The sequence below is a fragment of the Colletotrichum tamarilloi genome, assembly GCF_030869305.1.
Source record: "Colletotrichum tamarilloi strain Tom-12 chromosome Unknown Scaffold_3.1, whole genome shotgun sequence".
Lineage (NCBI taxonomy): Eukaryota > Fungi > Ascomycota > Sordariomycetes > Glomerellales > Glomerellaceae > Colletotrichum > Colletotrichum tamarilloi.
The window spans coordinates 414062-432854 of record NW_026849386.1 but is presented as its reverse complement, the minus strand read 5'-3'; the positions used below and the strand labels follow the sequence as shown (position 1 = coordinate 432854).

The 18793-nt window shown below is 52.4% G+C and overlaps 6 protein-coding genes across 6 annotated transcripts; 4 read left to right on the top strand and 2 right to left on the bottom strand.

Annotated features, from left to right (window-relative positions):
* Window positions 1–607: 607 nt before the first annotated feature.
* CTAM01_01321 (isochorismatase) lies at window positions 608–1868 on the top strand (the record flags this gene model as incomplete). The annotated part of the gene is made up of 3 exons (XM_060517363.1): window positions 608–892; window positions 1132–1671; window positions 1812–1868. The coding sequence occupies 3 exons, from the start codon at window positions 608–610 to the stop codon at window positions 1866–1868; spliced, it is 882 nt and encodes a 293-aa protein (XP_060387824.1).
* A 1324-nt stretch (window positions 1869–3192) lies between these two features.
* CTAM01_01320 (uncharacterized protein) lies at window positions 3193–3457 on the bottom strand (the record flags this gene model as incomplete). The annotated part of the gene is made up of 2 exons (XM_060517362.1): window positions 3193–3288; window positions 3371–3457. 2 exons carry the CDS (start codon window positions 3455–3457, stop codon window positions 3193–3195), a joined length of 183 nt encoding a protein of 60 aa, XP_060387823.1.
* A 1528-nt stretch (window positions 3458–4985) lies between these two features.
* On the top strand, window positions 4986–5783 carry CTAM01_01319 (uncharacterized protein; the record flags this gene model as incomplete). Its single annotated transcript, XM_060517361.1, has 1 exon — window positions 4986–5783. One exon carries the CDS (start codon window positions 4986–4988, stop codon window positions 5781–5783), a length of 798 nt encoding a protein of 265 aa, XP_060387822.1.
* A 2023-nt stretch (window positions 5784–7806) lies between these two features.
* On the top strand, window positions 7807–9477 carry CTAM01_01318 (NCS1 nucleoside transporter; the record flags this gene model as incomplete). Its single annotated transcript, XM_060517360.1, has 3 exons — window positions 7807–8052; window positions 8113–8329; window positions 8381–9477. The coding sequence occupies 3 exons, from the start codon at window positions 7807–7809 to the stop codon at window positions 9475–9477; spliced, it is 1560 nt and encodes a 519-aa protein (XP_060387821.1).
* Window positions 9478–11458: 1981 nt separating this feature from the next.
* CTAM01_01317 (SET domain-containing protein) lies at window positions 11459–15458 on the bottom strand (the record flags this gene model as incomplete). The annotated part of the gene is made up of 2 exons (XM_060517359.1): window positions 11459–14590; window positions 14670–15458. The coding sequence occupies 2 exons, from the start codon at window positions 15456–15458 to the stop codon at window positions 11459–11461; spliced, it is 3921 nt and encodes a 1306-aa protein (XP_060387820.1).
* A 2754-nt stretch (window positions 15459–18212) lies between these two features.
* CTAM01_01316 (uncharacterized protein) lies at window positions 18213–18341 on the top strand (the record flags this gene model as incomplete). The annotated part of the gene is made up of 1 exon (XM_060517358.1): window positions 18213–18341. One exon carries the CDS (start codon window positions 18213–18215, stop codon window positions 18339–18341), a length of 129 nt encoding a protein of 42 aa, XP_060387819.1.
* Window positions 18342–18793: the final 452 nt, after the last annotated feature.

Below are 18793 nucleotides of genomic sequence, written 5' to 3'. Positions count from 1 at the left end.
CCTTAATTACCGGGGAGTCTCATGCGGCAGACGCCTTAGGTAGCAGTGAGCATCGTGCCTCGGTCCTATACCTCCCTTTTCGAGATGCGCCTTCATGGGGAAGTCTTTCGAAGTTTCATCGTCTCATCACGCCCAGACACGGTCCCGAAAGCTAATTAGATATTTGGAAATTTGCTGCCTTGCATACTGATGCAGTCAGAACCTCATGATGTTGACATGTGAGACTGTGTCTGTTTCTCGTCCTGCAGTAGGCCGGGCAACTCTTGTTGGCCGCGGGGTCGGACGATAGCCGCGCCGACGCACATCTTCCCGAAGAATTGATAGACAGACCAGGCTTGTTGAAACCTCCATCCGATAGAAGCGCTGCAGTGCATTGCTGCTTTGTGCGCGCTCTGCGGGATTTCTTATCTACCGACTTCTTGGTACTGCATGAGAGCAATCCGACCTTTTCTTCTTCAACCTACACACACACTCAGTGACTTTTGCATCCATCCAATCGCTCCAGGCCATACATTACCCGCAATCGGGGCAAGAAGTGAGCTATACCCGCCGCCGTCGGGACTAGAATATCCGAGGAAAAAGTTCGGACCCTTTTCGCGCCTTTGTCATGCGCCCAGACTTGAACTTTGGCCCGCCGGGCGACGAGTGGCACTACGATAGACCGTCGCGAACCTATGATCTCACCCGGGGCCGGTCGCCGGCTTGGAAGGTCGGCACCAGCCAAGGACCAGCGGGGACGTCGGTTTCGGTGAACCCCCACAGCACGGCGCTCGTGGTTGTCGATATGCAAAACTATTTCTTGCACCCCAGCTGTCGAGACCACCCGGCCGGGCTTGCTGCGGTGGAGCAGACCAAGAGGGCTGTTGAGAAATGCCGCGAATTAGGTATTCAGGTACGGCCTTGAACCCATTCTGTACTACTCTCCCCCGCCCTGTTCGGACGTTCGGGGCATCCGGCAGACGTTACCGCCCGTCTTACCGGAGGGACAGGAGCAGAAGTCGCTAGACATTAAAGAGATGAGGGGCACGCGGGGGTTAGATGCCTGGAAGGGGATTGGGGGACGGGAACTTTTGCCAGGGTGGTGGCGGTTAAACAGGCGACGTATCGTAGCTCACTTTTTTGCCATTGCAGGTAATTTGGCTAAATTGGGGCCTGACCGACGACGACCTGGCGCGAATGCCCGCCAGCGTCCAACGTGGCTTCTCGCGATCGCTCATCCTGGGCGAGGAGGCGACCAACGACAAGGGCACCGTCGCCCGCCTCGGCCTCGGTGCAGATCTCGGCGGCGGCAGGGGCCGCTGCCTCGTCGCTGGCGAGTGGAACGCCGACATTTACGAGCCGCTGAAGCGGAGCAGCCTCCGCCCGCAGGAGGACGTGCGGTGCGACAAGAATAGGATGTCGGGGATGTGGAGCCCGGAGCAGCCGCTTCAGAAGTATCTAGAGCGGACTCGGAAGGATGATGAAAATGGTGAGGAGGCTGCCTCCGGGACCGGTGATGGAAGGGGAGCAGGAGGGATACGAACGCTGCTCTTCGCCGGGGTCAACACCGACCAGTGTGTTCTCGGCACGCTGACGGATGCGTATAATGCCGGGTGGGATTGCATCTTGATTGAGGACTGTTGCGGGACCGGGACGCCTGGGGCTCCCGAGGTGTGCCTTTACAATATTTCTGTGAGTTTTCGTTCTGCCCTCTTCTTCTCTGGTCTACACCCTCTCGTTCCCCCACTTTGGTCATGGTCGTGGATTTCTTTGTGATTGCGGGCACGGCTGGGACGGAAAGTGAATGAACAGCTCACTAAGCCTTGCCGTAGGGCTCATACGGGTTCGTCGTCTCGACAGAGACATTTCTCGCCGGAACGGCCTCTTGAAGCATTGGCATCAGCTCACCATGCACGTCTGGTGATGTCAAGGTGAGGTTATGTGGTTGAGTGTGAGATCAAGATCACTGAGTCAAGCAAAAAGAAACGTACGATGGGGCTCAACCTTCAAGGTTGGCAAACGAACTCGTGGAAAATCGACGAATGCGGTCTGTCTCGTGAGGTTGAGGTTGGAACACCCGCTAGACGGCCTTTTCTCGTACCGAATATGCGGGACGCTTATCTTGCAAACGAAAGCTAAGCTACCCGATGGACCGATGTTCGCGATACGAGACAGTGGCCAATGGACGCGCAACGTGGAGGGGGGAAAGTGAGCGAAGCGTGAGCGAAGAGAGAGAAGAGGGAATGTCTCCGAGAGGCGCCCCAGTCAGCACCAAACATGCGTTTTCTTGCATCTCGTGGACCCGTATCCCGTTTCTGAAAATAAGTCTGAATTTCATAGTGTCTTTACTTTTGGCTTTGAGCATGTGATTGATGATGGTGTGATCTATCAAGACCATGACAATTTCTGTATGATTTCATAGTAGGCTTTATTTTAATTTCTGGGATACTCTCTAAGTGGGGCTTCCTTTTCCCGCGAGGTCGATCTTTGACTTTCTCATGTCTTGACAGCTCACTCTCGATAAGATGACCTCATAACTAGCAGAAGAATCATCAAGTCGTGTCTAGTGTAAGCCCGGTGCAGCCGTCTCACTCCGCTGCCCGACCACCCAAGAAACATCTTCTCGAAAGCCGAGAGGGTGAGGGTGAGGAGGGGGCAGCGGAACTCCGACCGACCCTTCCCATTCGTCCAAAAGAGAGGAAGAGGAATATCCTCAAGCACGTCAAGATACCCGACGAAAGATGCGGCATGGCCACACGGAAAGTGTGGTGGATGTGCTGCGTGCATCTGCATCTTCTGCGGTCGGTGTCCGTCGTCCAATCCCGAATAGGAAGTCTGCTAATCCCTGGTTCCTACAAAAAAAGCAAGGGCTCCAATTTGTGGGAAACCCTAGGTTGCGCCCGTAAAAACGCCGCGTATCTATCTGACTTGTTGTTTGGGAGGATGGGGGCCCATATGTAAATGCCGATATGTGCATGTCGTCCTTTTTCTAGTCGACTGTCTGGCTTTGTATGATAGGTAGGGGTGTTGTGTTGGGTGGTGGTGGGGGGAGCAGGCAGGGCCTTTTCATCGTCGTCGTGTTAACGTTGAATGAACGCTTTGACGATGTTTTTTTTCGGGCGCGCCTATTGTGTGTTGCGGAGTAGTCGTTATTGCGTGAGCTTGGGTTTTGCACCCGAGCTTTCTGATGGGAAATGATTCTTCTCTGCTCCTTCAACCGCTCATGACGACGACGTCGCCCTTGCAGACGCCGTATGAGCAGCAAATCTCAGGGCTGGCCTTGCCGTTGAGGATGTCATCTCGCTTCCACTATATATGAAAAAAGTCAGAATCTCTTAGTGATATTGCGGTGGGCACCGGAGGGGTTGGATGGAGGATGGAGACGACGAACATCGGGACAGGGAGACGGGCGAGCCTGGACGAAGGCGCCGAGAGAGGCGATGGCGAGAACCATGGAGAATACCGCGGGAAACTGCATTTTTTCCGTTCGAATGTAATAGACAGGAAGAGCTGTCCGAGTTGGTGTTTGTTTGTTGTGGATGTTTTGTCAGTGACTTTGACTTTGACCAAGATATCTGATGAAATTGGGAACCCAGATCGTCGCTTTGTTGAAGGCAGCGATAGAGGTTGAAAAGGTAGCAAAGGGGACACAGGGAGGAAACAAGTGAGGAACGAGTAAAGAGGGCGGGAAAGCTGAAAAGAGGCCAAGAGACTTCTTTATGAAGCTCAGTTACAAACCAGGTATCTCACGGAATGCAGTGGGGTCGAGTCCTGGGTGATGACAGGGCGGGAGGAATGCTATTTAATATGGACAAACAAAACAAGACGTACTTTCGCACACGAGCATTCTGCTCCCATCAGAAGCCCAAGGGTGACGGCGTTAGTCCGCGCCACGCCTTGCAGCTTCTTGCTCCGGCCGTTAGTCAATGCCCATCTCCCGCCCGTCGCAGTCATCTGGAAGCCCAGGGGTGCTTTGGGGGGGTGCTTTACGGGGGCCGGCCGATTCTGGAAAGCAATGATAGATGGAAGGGAGAGATACAGACGACACGTGCCTGGCAATTCCCCTCGAATCACGATCCATCATCTGGGCGATTCATGTGCATCACTAAGACACGGCAGCTTGAAATTTGACAGTCGTATACACGATGCCTCGTGTCATCGGTCTTGTAGCAGCCGTGGTAACCTTTGCCTTTCATTCTGGCGGAGGAGGAGATGGCAGGTGTTCCGTTCTACAGAGGAGAAATTGACCGGGGGTGAACTGCCAAGTGTACAAACGAAATCGAGTCTGATGGATCAAGATCTACTAGGCCAGGGCTATTGCCGGGGGACGTAGGGCGCGAACAGAAAGAGGAGGGGTTGTACCTTGCGGATGATGGTCTACTGGACCGGCGACATTCAATCGCTTTGGCCGAGACCTTGTGAAGGGAAGCAAACGCTACTGGCAATGTTGTCACGAACGAGTTCTACAAAGTGGCTAGTGGTCGGCAGGGACCGAGAATGCTGGGAATCTGGGAAACATTGTCTGTGCCATTAGCTCGAGCTGAGGGCGCGGGACTAGGACAGGGGAGGTTTGGCGCTGTTGTGGTGGGGAGCTGAGGCATACGAAGATTCTGACGAAGAAACTGAGGCGCGGGAGTTACAGCCGGCGAGCTCGGGGAGGCGACATGTGGGACAAGAATAGAAACTGTGGCTGAGAGGCACCAAGACGCAAGTAAAGGTTGATGACCGACTCAAGCATATGGTACGATTGTAGAGTGCAAACAAACGGCCGTTACCGTCGAAGGTGCCCAGCCTTACTGCAGCCAAAAAGCAAATGTTTGAAAAAATGTCGTCCATGCTTTTTCCTGGTGTGTTGATCGCGTCGGACATTAGACGATGATAAACAAGGTTCGCCATGGCTTGCTGCTGAGACCTCTGATGAGATTGCATTCTGGTAATTCAAACTCTGAGCGGGATCGTGGGGTTTGGTGGGCAGCAACGCAGCGTGGCTCTCCCTCGTGTTCACGATGCAATCTTGGTCCAACCGCCGTTTAAATCACGCAGTGGCTGACGGGAGGCCGCTGAATCTTCTTTGTCAAACGTTGTTGTCGAGATTTTTGGCGTGCGTTCGATTCTCGAGTCCATGCAACGAACGACCCGACCGCAAACAGTGGGGGCCCAGCGCTGTGAGCGTCAGGACGACGAAAGATGCCCCCAACAGCTTTCCTTGGCAGTTATCCGTGTCGGTGAGAAGAGGTTTAGCGGCAGAAGCTTGGACGACGTTGTTGGAAAAGTCTGAATCCCACAAGAGGTCTAAAGGGAGCGCCCGAATGGTGTTATCGGACGATAGAGTGAAGTCTCACTCCCCTGCATCCCCATGGTTTCAGGACGACGAAATTGTAGGACAGCCCGTCGTAGTAGGCATCTGTAGCCTCGACTTGATCTTTTCCAAACTTGTGTGCGCAGAAGTGTTGCTTCTGCTGCCAGCAAGGAGCCTTGACGGCTGTCGGGATCCGCTGCACCAGTGTCAATGGTCGGTGACCACGCCGTGTTCCATGTATCCGCACGAATACCAACCAGAGCCAGACATGTCCGTCTGTGGTTGGGTTGCTTGGTTGGTGTCACCCCACGTCGTACCGTTTGCAGGATGGGAGTTGTGTGTACTGCGTAACATTCGAGACCGATGTGTTCAACGGGGTAACGACTTGAATACAAGGTGCCAGTGGTTCATCCGACGCTACATGACCCAAATCCTCGCGCTGTCGATTGTTTATTGTCCTGGGGCCGAAACGCGTGCCGAGCGTCAGCTATTCTCGTGTTGGTAGTCAGGATACGGAATAGTTGCGTAGAGAATTCGTCAAATGCCTTATCCAGAAGGCGGCGTAATCGCACCAATGCAAGCTCGAAAGGGGCTGGAGACCATCGAGGTACAATCTACGCCATGGCCGGCATCGAGACAATCTGAGCGGGGAATGATCAAGATGTTGCGAGATTCCCAAAGCCTCTCAAGCATGGCGCTGAAGCAGCCCGTTCAAAACCTGGGGTCTGGTGGAATGTAAAGAGATCAGTTGACAGACGGGCGTTCTCTCATGTCTATGAATACGGGCCGGGCCACGGCTCTGCCAGCACCTGCTTTGCTGCGAACGCAATCATCGTTCTTCGGGTGAGGTAAGCGGACCGAATGGCTCATTATGTCGGAATGTTGAACATGAGGGAGTTGAGACTGAGAACATAAATGTTATGTTGTTGGAAGGGATGTTATTCATCTTGGATTCTGGAAGGACCGATGCTGGCTGTGCACCGCCACAAGATATGTGGCTAGTGTCACATTGCCAAGCCACGCCTTCCCTTTGCAAAAAGACAAGCTTTGTGGGCACGAACCCTGGGCCGGGAAGTTGTGGGCGGCCCTTCCCTTTTTCGCGATGCATCTCACCAGTCACCGCTCACAAGTCATAACTTGCTGTCACTGCCAGTGGTCACGACTCGCTACGCCATACGGAGTACTATGCATGGGTAACTATCATGCCGGCTATTGATGTTTCGGTCTCTTCCTACGGATACTTCCTGCTGCCCTCAAGTGTCGATCGAAAGCAAGTACGATAAGATCTGACGGGCACCTCCTATCTCCAGACTTCGGACCCGGGCGCTCGTCAACTCTGTCACTTGTGTCTCCCCCATCTGGAGACCCCAAACTTCATCTGTTGCGCTAGACTCTAGCCCGCATGGAAGCCATTCAAGATCATCATCAATCTCTCGTCTTCTCATGCTTTCGGCTCTACGGCAGCTAGACTCGGCCCCATAGCGGACACACTGGTCTCCAACAACCAATTGCAGTCTTTCTAATCCCCTCAATCCTGGTCTATCTTATCGTTCAGATTCGTCGGCCAAGATAAGCCATCTTCAGCAACCCTCGACTCTTCGAATTTACTCACCGGGCCTCTCCTATTTTGCCTCCCATGTTGCAGGTTCACGGACTAACAGAAACCTGGGTCGCATACCTGGGTGGCCAATCCCTGCTTGCCTAAGCACGGATGGTACTTTGCAATGCGTCCACTCAAAGAAGTATGCCTCCTTTTTTGCATCGTGGGGTGATACCCTCTGCCAAAGAATCAGAGGGAAAAAAAGACAAAAATTCAGAGTTGTCTTGGAGAAGCACGTCAAGCCCTGACCTACGGGCTATGGCCTCCGCAAGTATCGCCTGACTGCCTCCATAGTGACCAACAAGTATCCAGAATCATTGCCCTTCGAAATTCGCCATTGGGCAGATCAGCCCGGAACACCCGAACTTTGCCTCCCAGTTCTTCTTCTAGCTTACTTCGAAAGCTCCAGTTCCCCTTGCCGAACCTATCCCAAACGGCTGTCAAGTGCCGGCCTACTTCCGGACCACACCAGTCCCGCCATCAAGGACGCGTCGGTGGGCCATCAAAGGCTCTTCAATGCCGCGGTTCTTATCTTGATCGCTCCATGTCCCCCACCTACACCAGTTTCGCGTCAGGACTTGGTGTGTGCTCTGCAAAAGCCCACGACTGAGGCTGTATCTAGACTCCAGAAATCTGGGTATTCCGCGGTCCGCCGTCTGTCGCGCCCTGATAAGGGTTCCTCCACTTTCCGCAATGAATATTACTACTCGGCTCGCCACTACATGTTCTGGCTGCTTCGTGGATCTCTCAGTCTCATCCCCTCATAATTCACCAGTGCTTTGAGCATCTGCTCGTCTCTGCCGGTTTCCCGCCCACGAACCTTTCCCCCGTCCACCATTCTCAGTCCATCTTCGGGGAAAGCAATGAGCTGTTGGTGAACTAGATCCAATATCATCACCAACCTCACGGGAATCACCACTGTCCAAAGATGGCTATATTCGAGACCAAGAGCGACATTTCGTCGACTGGCGGGGAAAAGAAGTCGGCAACCGATGTCGAGCGAGGCTTCTTGGGGGATGATCATGCCGTTCACCAGGCCGACTTCGCAACCGGAACCAGCACATACGCAAGACTGCAAAGGCTGGCGGGCAAGCTTGGTGTCGAGCAGAGAGGTATCGAGAGGGTCCCCGAAGACGAACGAATCAACGATGCCGTCGCCAACGTCGGAACGTTGGTAAGTCAAGCTTGATGGCTGCGCTCATTCCGCCAGGAAACCATCCTGACCCTTCTACAGTGGTGCTCTGCCAATATGGTAGTCTCATCCTTTGCCATTGGTGTTTTGGCTATTCCAGTCTTCAGTCTCGGATTTGTTGATACGGCTTTGACCATTGTCTTTATCAACTTTCTGGGAGTCTTACCGGTCTGCTTCTTCTCGACTTTCGGCCCCACATTCGGTTTGCGACAAATGGTCTTGTCCCGTTACTGGTTTGGCTTCTACGCTGTCAAGCTGAGTATGTGACTATCTGCCAAATCGCCTTGGCCTTACTGACTGGTTGAACTAGTTGCGGTCTTCAATATCCTTGCCTGTCTAGGTTGGTCGGCAGTGAACACCATCGTCGGTGCTCAACTCTTCCATGCGGTCAACAACAACATGCCTGGGTGGGCTGGTATCCTCGTTATTGCCATCTCGACTCTGATGATTTGCACCTTTGGTTACCGAATTGTCCACACTTACGAGCGATTCTCTTGGATCCCCTGCGCCATCATCTTCCTCATCGTTCTCGGCGTCTTTGCGCACTCGGGCAAGTTCAACAGCATGTTGCCCATGAGCACCGGCCCGTCAGAAGCGGGCTCTGTCCTTTCCTTCTCTGCCAGCGTTTACGGCTTCGCGACGGGCTGGACATCCTACGCGGCCGATTACACGTGCTACTACCCGGCGTCCACTTCCAGAATGAAGGTCTTCCTCGTCACCTTCTGCGGCCTCTTCTTCACCCTGTGCTTCACCGAGTTGCTGGGAGCCGCCGTCATGACTGCCAGCGTTACTGACCCCACGTTTTCCGACGCCTACGCCAACTCTGGAATCGGAGGTCTTTTGGCAGCCGTTCTGGTCACCAAGCTGGGTGGCTTTGGCCAGTTCTGCCTCGTCATCCTCGCCCTTTCGATCATCGCCAACAACTGCCCCAATATCTACTCGGTCTCGCTCTCTCTGCAGGTCCTGTCCAGAAAGACCGAGCGTATTCCCCGATTCATCTGGGTCTTTGTTGGCACTGGCATTTACATTGCCATCAGCATTCCGGGCTACGATCACTTCGAATCATGGCTCGAGAACTTCATGCTCATCATCGCTTACTGGCTCGCCATCTACGAGGGCGTCAGTCTCACTGATCACGTCGTTTTCCGTCGCGGCATCAGAGGGTACGACATCAGCGACTGGGACACGCCTTCGCGCCTACCCCCTGGATTCGCCGCCATCGTGGCTTTCTTGATGGGCGTCATGGGTGCCGTGCTCGGCATGTCACAAAGCTGGTTCACCGGTCCCATTGGCAAGCTTGCCGGCGGAAGCTTTGGCGGTGATATTGGCTTTGAATTAGCCTTCTCTTTTGCAGCAGTCTCCTATGTGGTGCTGCGTACAGTCGAGAAGAAGTTTTTCAAGAGATAGTCAGCTGAGCGCACAGCGAGCTGGCTGAGTGAATGAGTGTATGATATCGAGCTGTGGGTTGTATATACTTGAAGTGTAGGCGTATATGGTGCTGGGAGGCGTCCGAAGGACTTTGAGTTGCGATTTTGTTTGAAGAATAGCCCCATTTTACCTGGGAGTTGCAAGGGCAACTTGATTGTTGGTCTTTGAAAGTGAAAAAGCTTGCAATCAAATTTGAATAAATCCACCTACAAACACGTTAATAAAAGTGTCGTTGAAGAGGATAGCATGCCAAGCAATTGCTTCATCTAGTTCCCGGAACTCTAAGTTTAGCTACATAATTGTGGATCAACTTCATCTGCAAACCCACGCGAGACCGAACTTTGGACGAGCATGTACTAGTGTTGGTTGGATTGATCAGAAATCAGATTTTTCTCACTGCGCACTCGAGTATGGTATCTACTAACCGAATTAGAGTGAGGGGGATGCAGGTCGTGTCATAGCCATCAGTACCGCTACTATGCCGTGTTCTTCTGGATGGGTTCTCAAGCCAGTCGGCCGGTTTGCTCGTTTAGATCCCTCACTTCGAAGTCCGAGTTGTGAGACTTTAGGCTCCCAAGCCCAGCTGGGCGAACTTCTTCTTCGCAGCCTAGAAGAGACAAGAAGATATCAGATAGTGGTAATTTATCGAATATCTATCTCTCTCGTCCTACCTTGCGCAGAGCGGACAGATTGCTACATGTAAGAGGCAAGAGCGAAAATTTCTCAAGTTATCCATCTTTCCAACATATTTAAGAGAAGAAAGCGGAAAGAAAAAGAGAAAAAATATATCATCCGCCCCTTCGTCCTCACCAAGACACCAGAGGCGCGGATGACTCCGGGGAAGCTTCGCGCGCAACCAGTCAGCCAGCTGTACTGATACAGATTAGCTGATGTAGTTGCACACAAGGCCCCCAAGTTTAAGAGAATCAGAGAGTTGTGTGGTCCGAGTGGGGACCTGAGCATGGATTGCACTGGCTTTGGATATGAACCTTGATGGTGTTGAGCCCTTGAAGGACGAAAGGTTGAGTATCTGCCATGTAGCCGGACGGAGTCGTGTAACCATGGCACCGTCTCTTCGGCATAGTGCCATGGAATTTGGATTTGAGGCTCATTCCGCTCGTTATTCTATACGAAGATTGGAGAGGGGGACACATTCTTGTCGCCGCAGCCCGGTTGACAATGTTCGTTCAGCTCCAGTACCATGCGTCAAAGTCGAGATCCGTTTCGGCCCAGCTATCAACACAGTTCGAGCCGTCCCTTGGATACTCTCAGCTGGCTCGGAATAAGTTGAGGTTGTATGCTTTTTGCTGAGAAATCGTTAAAATCAAAGTCATTGGCATTTATTGATGGCAGTAGGATCCAATGCTCACTTGGCCCGAAGAGGGGACGATTTGGGAATGTTGGGCAAGCCTCTGATGGCTCCTGGTGTTTTAGCAATAGGTCGAAGGATTTAGAACCGAACGTCAAGTCTAACAGCCACGAGGCGGTGAACAGTAAGAACTCTAGATAAGCGAGCCTCTGATCTATAAGTAAGTACTTTAGGTATCAGGTCAAGCTGGCTCCACGCCATGTGTTCGTGGTTCAGGCACATTGTAGCACAGCACTTTAGAAGACCAATAATCTATGCAAGTACGTATATTCGGTGGATAATGCATCTGCCCTAGCAAGACGTTGTTATGTATCCCGTCCGCGGCATGAGATATGTATGCTTTTTACTCCTGAATACGCCTGAAAAAATGTAGACCCGGGAAGATGCCGCCATCGCCCAAAACCAAGCTCCATATGACTTGAAGAGCCCTTCAACTACATGCCTTCTCTGAATGCAAAATGCGACCTCAATTACCTCCACACCATCCTAACTCGTCCATCATAGCATGCTTTGTGACCGCAGAGTAGCGCTCAGTTGATGTTCGTCCGCGCTGCAGTCACCCCAATCGATGGGTCATGCTTCCTTTGATTGTCAAGACTCTTCGTCGGATGAACGGAATCGAGCTGGAAGTTTCCTTTGCCTAGAAGTGCGTTTGAGACCAACAATGTCGTCATCGTCGTCGTCGTCATCATCATCGGAGTCTGAACCAACGCCAGGCATCTTAAAGCTGGACTCGCTGTCGTTCACCTCCAAAGGTCCAAAGACCCTTTTTTGCATCCGCTTCCTCCGGGATGATGGAGTGAGAGTGAGGGGTTCTTCATCCGAGTCCACGATAGCATCCGATTCGGTAGGCAAGCGACGCGCTCTTGACACAGATGTGCGGCCACCCCGAGATGCCCCACGAGCTGTGATCGAATTGCCCTCAGCCCTCCTTCGACCTCTAGACCGCGAAGGAGTCGCGTCGATCTCCGCCTCAGCTTCGTCCACGTCCATAGGATCCTCAACAGACTGACTGAGAGCAGACGTTGTAAACTTGCGGCCCCGTGCAGACCTCGAAGGCTGGCTCAAGTCAACCGAGATCGTGCCACCCTCTGCCTCAGGGTTCCGGGTGAGAAGCGGACTGGCGCGAATCTCATTTTCAACGTGCTCCACCTCTTGTGGCTTTTCCACGGCTGGGCTCGGCGGACGAGGATTCTTCGGCGGGCGTCCGCGCCTCTTTTTCGGAGGCGGCGTATCAACTGCTGATTTCTCGGGGTTTGCCGAAGTCTTTGCAGTTGTTTGAGAATTGCTAACACCGTGAGAACTATTGGGACGTGCCCGTCCACGCTTACGAGGGGTTGCTCGCTGGGAACCATCTGCTTCCGAGTCTGAGGGTATGATAGAACCCATTGATCTGACGCGTTGTATTCCGCTTCGGCGACGAGATACGGCTGGCCGCTTCCCCTTGGCTCGCCCTTCAGCATTCTCTTCTGATTCTAAGGACGGATGAAAGTCCTCATCCTCATCATCGCTCTTCGCGACGCGCTTGCGCTTCCGGCTTGCACTCGGTGCCGTGTCAACGTCGGCTAAAGCTTCGTAATCGTCTATCGTCACCTGTGGCGCCTCTTTCCGAGCTCCTGTACGAACGCTCTTCGCGATTTTCGCCGTGGCGAGTTTCTGGGCAGCTGATTTCTGCGTGCCATTGACTGTCTTTCGGCGTCCGCCTCGACCACGTTTGACCGGTATTACTCCTTCTTCTGGTCCGGACTCTGCGTCTCCTTCAATGTCAGCCTTCTCCTTGATCATCTTCTTAGTAAGATTAGGGAAGTTTTCGCCGTAGTTGAAGAAAAGCTCCTCTCCAGCCTTGATGTTGCGAGTTGCCGAAAATCGGATACGGTATTCGCCATTTACGTAGAGAATGCCGGGCTGGACGTTAGCATTTTCTACGGCATGGTTGATGTAGCGACTGAGATTGCCGTAGATAGCAGCGTCGACCCAGATGCCTTCGTAATCTAAGAGACTGAACACATATGATGTGCTCTTCTCTACAGAGAAAGCCTCGCCGCGGCGTGCCTCTCTTCTGACTCCTTCATCTGCCACGATGAGCTCGCCCGTGTACTCAATCACGAATTCGTCCTGTGCGATGTCTTCTGCAGTGAAGAGACCGTAGCCACAGCCTTCCAACTGACTCTTGCCAAGGACGACTGCTTTGCTGACACCTCGTTGGATGGCGGTATTCTGGCAACCGGTCTGGAAGAGCGCATCGTCGTGCCGGTTTTCAGGATCGGCTCGCTCAACAGCACCGCAGCTTCCGCAAAGGTCGGGATCACACTCGCGATTTAACTGTACGCAAATACAAGGACGGCCCTCCTTCTGTTTTTGCAAACACGTTTTGCCGCTGCCATGGCAGCCGCAACCTGTAAATTTCCAAGCGCAACACTCCTCCGTGCAACGACAAAAGCGCTCACACAAAATGTCGTTCAGCGCACATGGGCAGTCGTTTTCTTTCGAGCAAGGGCCTTCGTGATGGCATGGATCGTTGGATGGCCGGACCTTGGTATCATGAGAGTTGGTCTCTGCCTGCCAGTCGCCCAAGAGCATCTTTCTCTTGCCATCGTACCAAGGAAAGCTTTTGACCCTCGGCTGATCAATCGTTTCAATGGGCGGAAGCCTGATGTCCAAAGATTGCAGATGGCGATGTACGTCCCGGCAATCCCTATTGAGAATCTCAGCAGTTGCGCATTGAGCCTTGACTCGGACCTTGTTATGATCCAAGATCGTGAACAAGCTGCGTAGTAACAGAGTCTCATCTTTGGTCCATGGCTTCCCCTGCGCTTCAGCGCTGCCGGTACCATAGATCTGGAAGCACTGTCTTTCGCACGGCGGGGGAGGCTCCAGCGGCTCTACCGGATCACTAGAGGATACCGTGCGATTTGCTGAGAACATTCGCCCGTACATGCCGATGCAATCCATAGAAAAATTGCGCTTGTGGTTCTCAATGCTGTAGTCTCCATGCTCGCATGAATTGCTGTAGCATATGAGACAGCCCATAACCGTGTGGGTTTCGATCCATTGCTCCAAAGAGTCTACCTTTTCGCTGTCATCTTGCCCACCCTTTGCTGTCTTCTTCGATTCGACAATCTCATCGACGGACTTGTCAAGCTTCAGAACGTCACGAAGGAGGATTTCCTTTCCTTTAGGAGCGTCATGGTAAAAGACTTGATCAAATGCCTCCGTGAACACCCTCGCAGCTTTCAAAGCCCTGGGCGTAGTTGCAGCCATATTGTCGTCGCTGTGCAGGTTGACCAGACTCGTCTTTTGCTGTGGCGTGATTGCATCATCGGAATTTGAACTTGCCATGTGGCGAATCAGGGTAGTTCGATTACAGTTGTCGATAGCGATCTTTCTGAGCCAGGAGTCCAAGAATAGTGATAGCGTCGCAGTCCTTTCCTTTTTGATCGTCCGGGCGACCCGCTGGTCACGGCTGCCGAGAGTCTCGAATCCACAGCTTTTGTCCATTCTCTCCAGCTCACCAAGCCAGAGATTGTAATCTCGCTCCTCGTCAGGGTCGAGGTCTCGAATGACGGGCACGAACTTTAGCATCGAATTGGGGGACAAAACATTCTTGATGATTTCCGTATGATGGAAACGATACCTGGGCACGGCAGGTTTGTCGGACTTGACGCACACTGGGAGGTAGTGCGTAGCTCTAAGAGTGTCCACCTTTCTCCCACGGAAATGTTGCTTTAGAGAGGTTAGTCACGTGCATGTTTTGAAAGCAGTGAAGTCTTCAGGATGCCCAAAAACAACAATTTTGACTCACTTTGGCCCGGATTGTCATGGTGGTGCCCGTTTTCTCAGCATCAGCCGGGGCCAGTTTGACATCAGCAAAGTAATCTATGCCGGTCTTGACGCGCGTCTCGACAGGTTTAGTAGACCTGAGAGCGTAGAGGCACAGTTGCGAATGTACATTGCTGATATCGGCTGAGTAACCCCGCAGCGAGGTAATGATTTGCCGGACATCAGAAATGTCCTTTTTCGGGGTCTGCTTCTTGGAGATGGCGGCTTGCTTGGGAGACTGATGGCTTGAGGGTCGCGTAGATGACGGCGGCGTCACCTGTTGAGGCGTTTTCAACGACGCCTCAAGTCGCGGCGGTCGAGGCATCTCGCCGTTTAGGCCGTCCTCCAGGTCGATTGACGAGACCGAAGGTTGAACGGATACTGGCGGTGGCGAAGGATCCAGAACTGAGGCGGCATTGCTGGAAGCGGCGGTTGAGCCGCCGCTCGGGTCCGAAAGGCTATGCGCAAGGCCCAGAGAAAAACCCGGAGGGCCTTGACTCTCAACCTTGGTTCTGAGGGGTGGCGCACGATCGGCATCCAATTGGTGATGAATGGAGGATCGTGATACGGGACTTGAGTTGAGGGTTAGATCGATGATATCGATCTTTTTCCGGGATTCTTCTTGATCGCGAAACGGTGGCTCAGCCTGAGCGCGGTTCATGTAGTGGGTGGAGGCGGGATCGGTGTTGAGTGGGAGAAATCTGGCGTAGTCGATGTAGGGACCTTTTCGCGAAGGATGGTCCCGGTCGGACCCAGCGCGGAAGGGGGACATGTCGAAGGATACTTCAAGTGAGTAAGGCAGGGGCGCAAAGAAAGCGACGGTGGCGGCGCCTTCTTTCCCCGTCTCTGATGGCCTCTGCTACGTCCTCCTCACTTGCGTGCGCGAACACAGACAAAGACACGGTCGCTCACCATGCCCTCTTTCCCGGTTGTCAGCGTAAGCAAAGCCTGTAAACATTGACTATGGAAATACCATGCTAGGCCGCCACAATAGTGAGCCGCTGGTGAAGTTAAGTCAAATTAAAAAAGTTGAGGGTTGGTGGCGATGAAAAAAGGGAGTGGCGGTCCACGAAGATCACGAAAGTGGACTTTGTGAGATGAGGTTGATGATGAGAGAAGATGAGATATTGTGAGACGCGTTGGTGAACTGCGAGGCTAAGCGCGTTCATGAAAGGAAAGAGTTGGAGGGAGAGATTGCAAGGCACTAGGCCGAAACTGGGGCGGGGAGCAGGGATTGCGCCTCGAGCTGTTCGCAATCCCGGCTCAGATATTGTCTGGCTCCTTCTTTTTCCGTGCGTTGCGACCTGTCGCAACAATCTCTAAAGACTTTGACTGTCGAGTAAGAGATGCCAATGGAGATTGTCTTTTCCCCCAATCTTTTTCTAAGAGACTCACTAAGTTTCAGTTCCTATTTAATGCGTTGCGGTAGAACATGCTATGTTTGTTACCACGTCTCAGGCAGGTAGGTACTTACCAAGCTGGATAACTAAGGGACTATAGGTAGTCTTCAACCGTCAAAGATACTTGAGTACCTCGGCAACTTGCCTAATCACACTACCTACCACGATACTAATCGGGTACGTCAGTTACCTGTTCCAACTGTTATATCTTTACTCCTTGAGCCAACTTGTTGAGTTTCGGGTTCAACACAGAGGGGAGCCGTGCATAGGACTCTAACGTCTGCGTGTCAGTTTCCGCCTTGTCTTGTAGAGAGAGGCAAAACGTTATTACCGCGCAGATAATAAGTACACTTCTACAACAGCCATGTCTCTACGAGGTACCGAAGGCAATGCACTTGACCAGCTTATTTCACACATAAGTAAGCACACAAAGACTAATTCCTGTAATTGTCGCAGGTCGACTCAATCAATTCAAGACAACTAGTGCAAACATTGCGAGAGTGCAAGTTGCATAGTTGAGACCTTGATAGGGTAAGTAGCCCGGACTTGCATTGCGGAGTTCAACACTCAAAGACGTCAACCCTGGCAAGCACGCGATTGACAGACAAATTTGATATCTTCTCTTCACGCAACTCTTCATTCATATCTATGGTTAAGTACACTGTACAGTTCGAATAACAATTTTCAAGTCGTCTCGACTTCCTCATAAGAAAATAGGAGAACTTGACATTCGAAGAGCGAAATCAATAAGAACCTTGGATGAAGAAATCGCCAATTGATGGATCTATTTCTTTTCTTATGCGTACCATTGGGCAACTCTCCGTTGTTGAAGCTCACGACGGCTGATTGTGATAAGTTAACCACATCATGGTATGCTGTTATTGGATCAAGTACGGGATTTTGGCTCCATGACTGAACCCAATGAGGTTGTTACTTTCATGACGACGCAAGAACGCAGCCTTTGAATTTTTTTTTTTGGTAAGTGCAATGTCGATAGGTATCTCGTCGGTAGTGAATTGCGATCTCGTGCTTGCTACTTTAGATAAGATAGTATTTAGCAATGGAGGAAGGTACGGGAGACAACTGATGCTGAGTCATGCTACCAGCAATCATGGACAAAACTGAAGTGCCTTATCCATACCTAATGGAGGTATCGTAGTGTAAAAACCCCTGGCAACCGGATAGGATTAATCCGGCCATGATGCTGCTAAAGCAGATTAGGTGTGTTTGGAGATTGAAAGAACGGACCAACGGGAGAGGGCGGCGCTAAGGAATGGTTCGCGCAGTCAAAGAGGAATCGATGAAATCATCGCACATTACATGGCCAAGCACAGTCGGCCTAGCCTCCAAATACCTGGAGCAGGCCGTGCCGAAGCGGACGGCATGCGGCGCTAGCATCATAAACCTTGGACGATAATTTGATTTGATGTGTCCACTGGCAAGATGGAGAGTTTTGAGGGCGACTTGGTCCTATCTTGAGGAATGTCTTTGCTTATGATGTAAGGCAGTTTTTGTCCTTGAGTTCGACGGCCATGAGGGTGGGCAAATGCGAACTTGCGTACTTACTTGGGCATTGGAGCAAGACTTTGGGCAGTGATGGGAATTGAGAGTTGGTGGTCCCTCATACCTTAACCGCACGAATGCCCAGATGGCAGTCAAAAGGTTAAAGAGCTAAGACGGACCAACCCATAATCCATCCCAGCCCACCTGCGTGCTGCTCAGTTCAATAGTTCAACCCCCGTCGGGACCTGCAGATGGCCTGGTAATGGGAACAGATAGGCATGGGTTGATGGGTCCTCTCTTGCAGCTTGTGTCGAAAGCTTGCTGTCTTCCTCATCCCAACTTCCCAAGTCGGTCCCCTAGAGCCCGGCCGTCCGTTTCATGAACCCACATTGGGCGAAGGGTTCGTAGAGACGGCGCCATCCCGGAGGGCGATCATCATGGCTGTGTTTTTTGTAATTCGAATGGGGAATATGTTTGGCCCTGCCTGTCCTTCTTTCTCCCAACCACGGCAGGCCGCACGCATGGATTGCTCGGTGTCAGATCACTTAGCAGGTCTTCGTCTGCACTTTTCAGCTAACGTAGGCCGGGCTAGACCGCAAAGGGGAGTGACTTTGAACAGAGCTATGGAGATTGTAGCCTTTGACGACGATGACAAGCCGATTGCAGCTGGAAAAGCACCCCGTCAATACCTTTGGTGTGGGGCACTTGTCTTGTACCCGTGTAGGCCTGCAGGCACCAGGTTAGCTGGGTGACGCTGCGAACAACGCCAAAAAGTCGAGCTAAAGACACAGATGACGTCGTCAGCGCGAAAGAGGCACCGAGGGGGAGGAGCATTCAAGGGGGGACGGCACACACACTCTCCCCCACTGGGGACCTACCTTTTACTGCGTAGGTACGAAGTACGCGCACCTTGTGTTGTCCGTCCCGTCACCTCAAAGTCCCGTCACCTCCGCAACTACCTAACCTCCCCTTGCCTTACCCAGTAGACCACACCACTGGACCCTTTCCGGCGCCTACATATAAACAGCCGGCCTCGCTTCATCCTCAGGGGCCTTTTGACCCGACCTCCATTTGATCTCTTCCCACTCATACCCCTTGTCACACCCCGCGATACCCTGCTTCCCAGCGCATCACTGCATTGAAGCTTCATTTTCCTAGATACACAGATCCATTGTCTACAACGACTTCATACCGCCGACGCCGT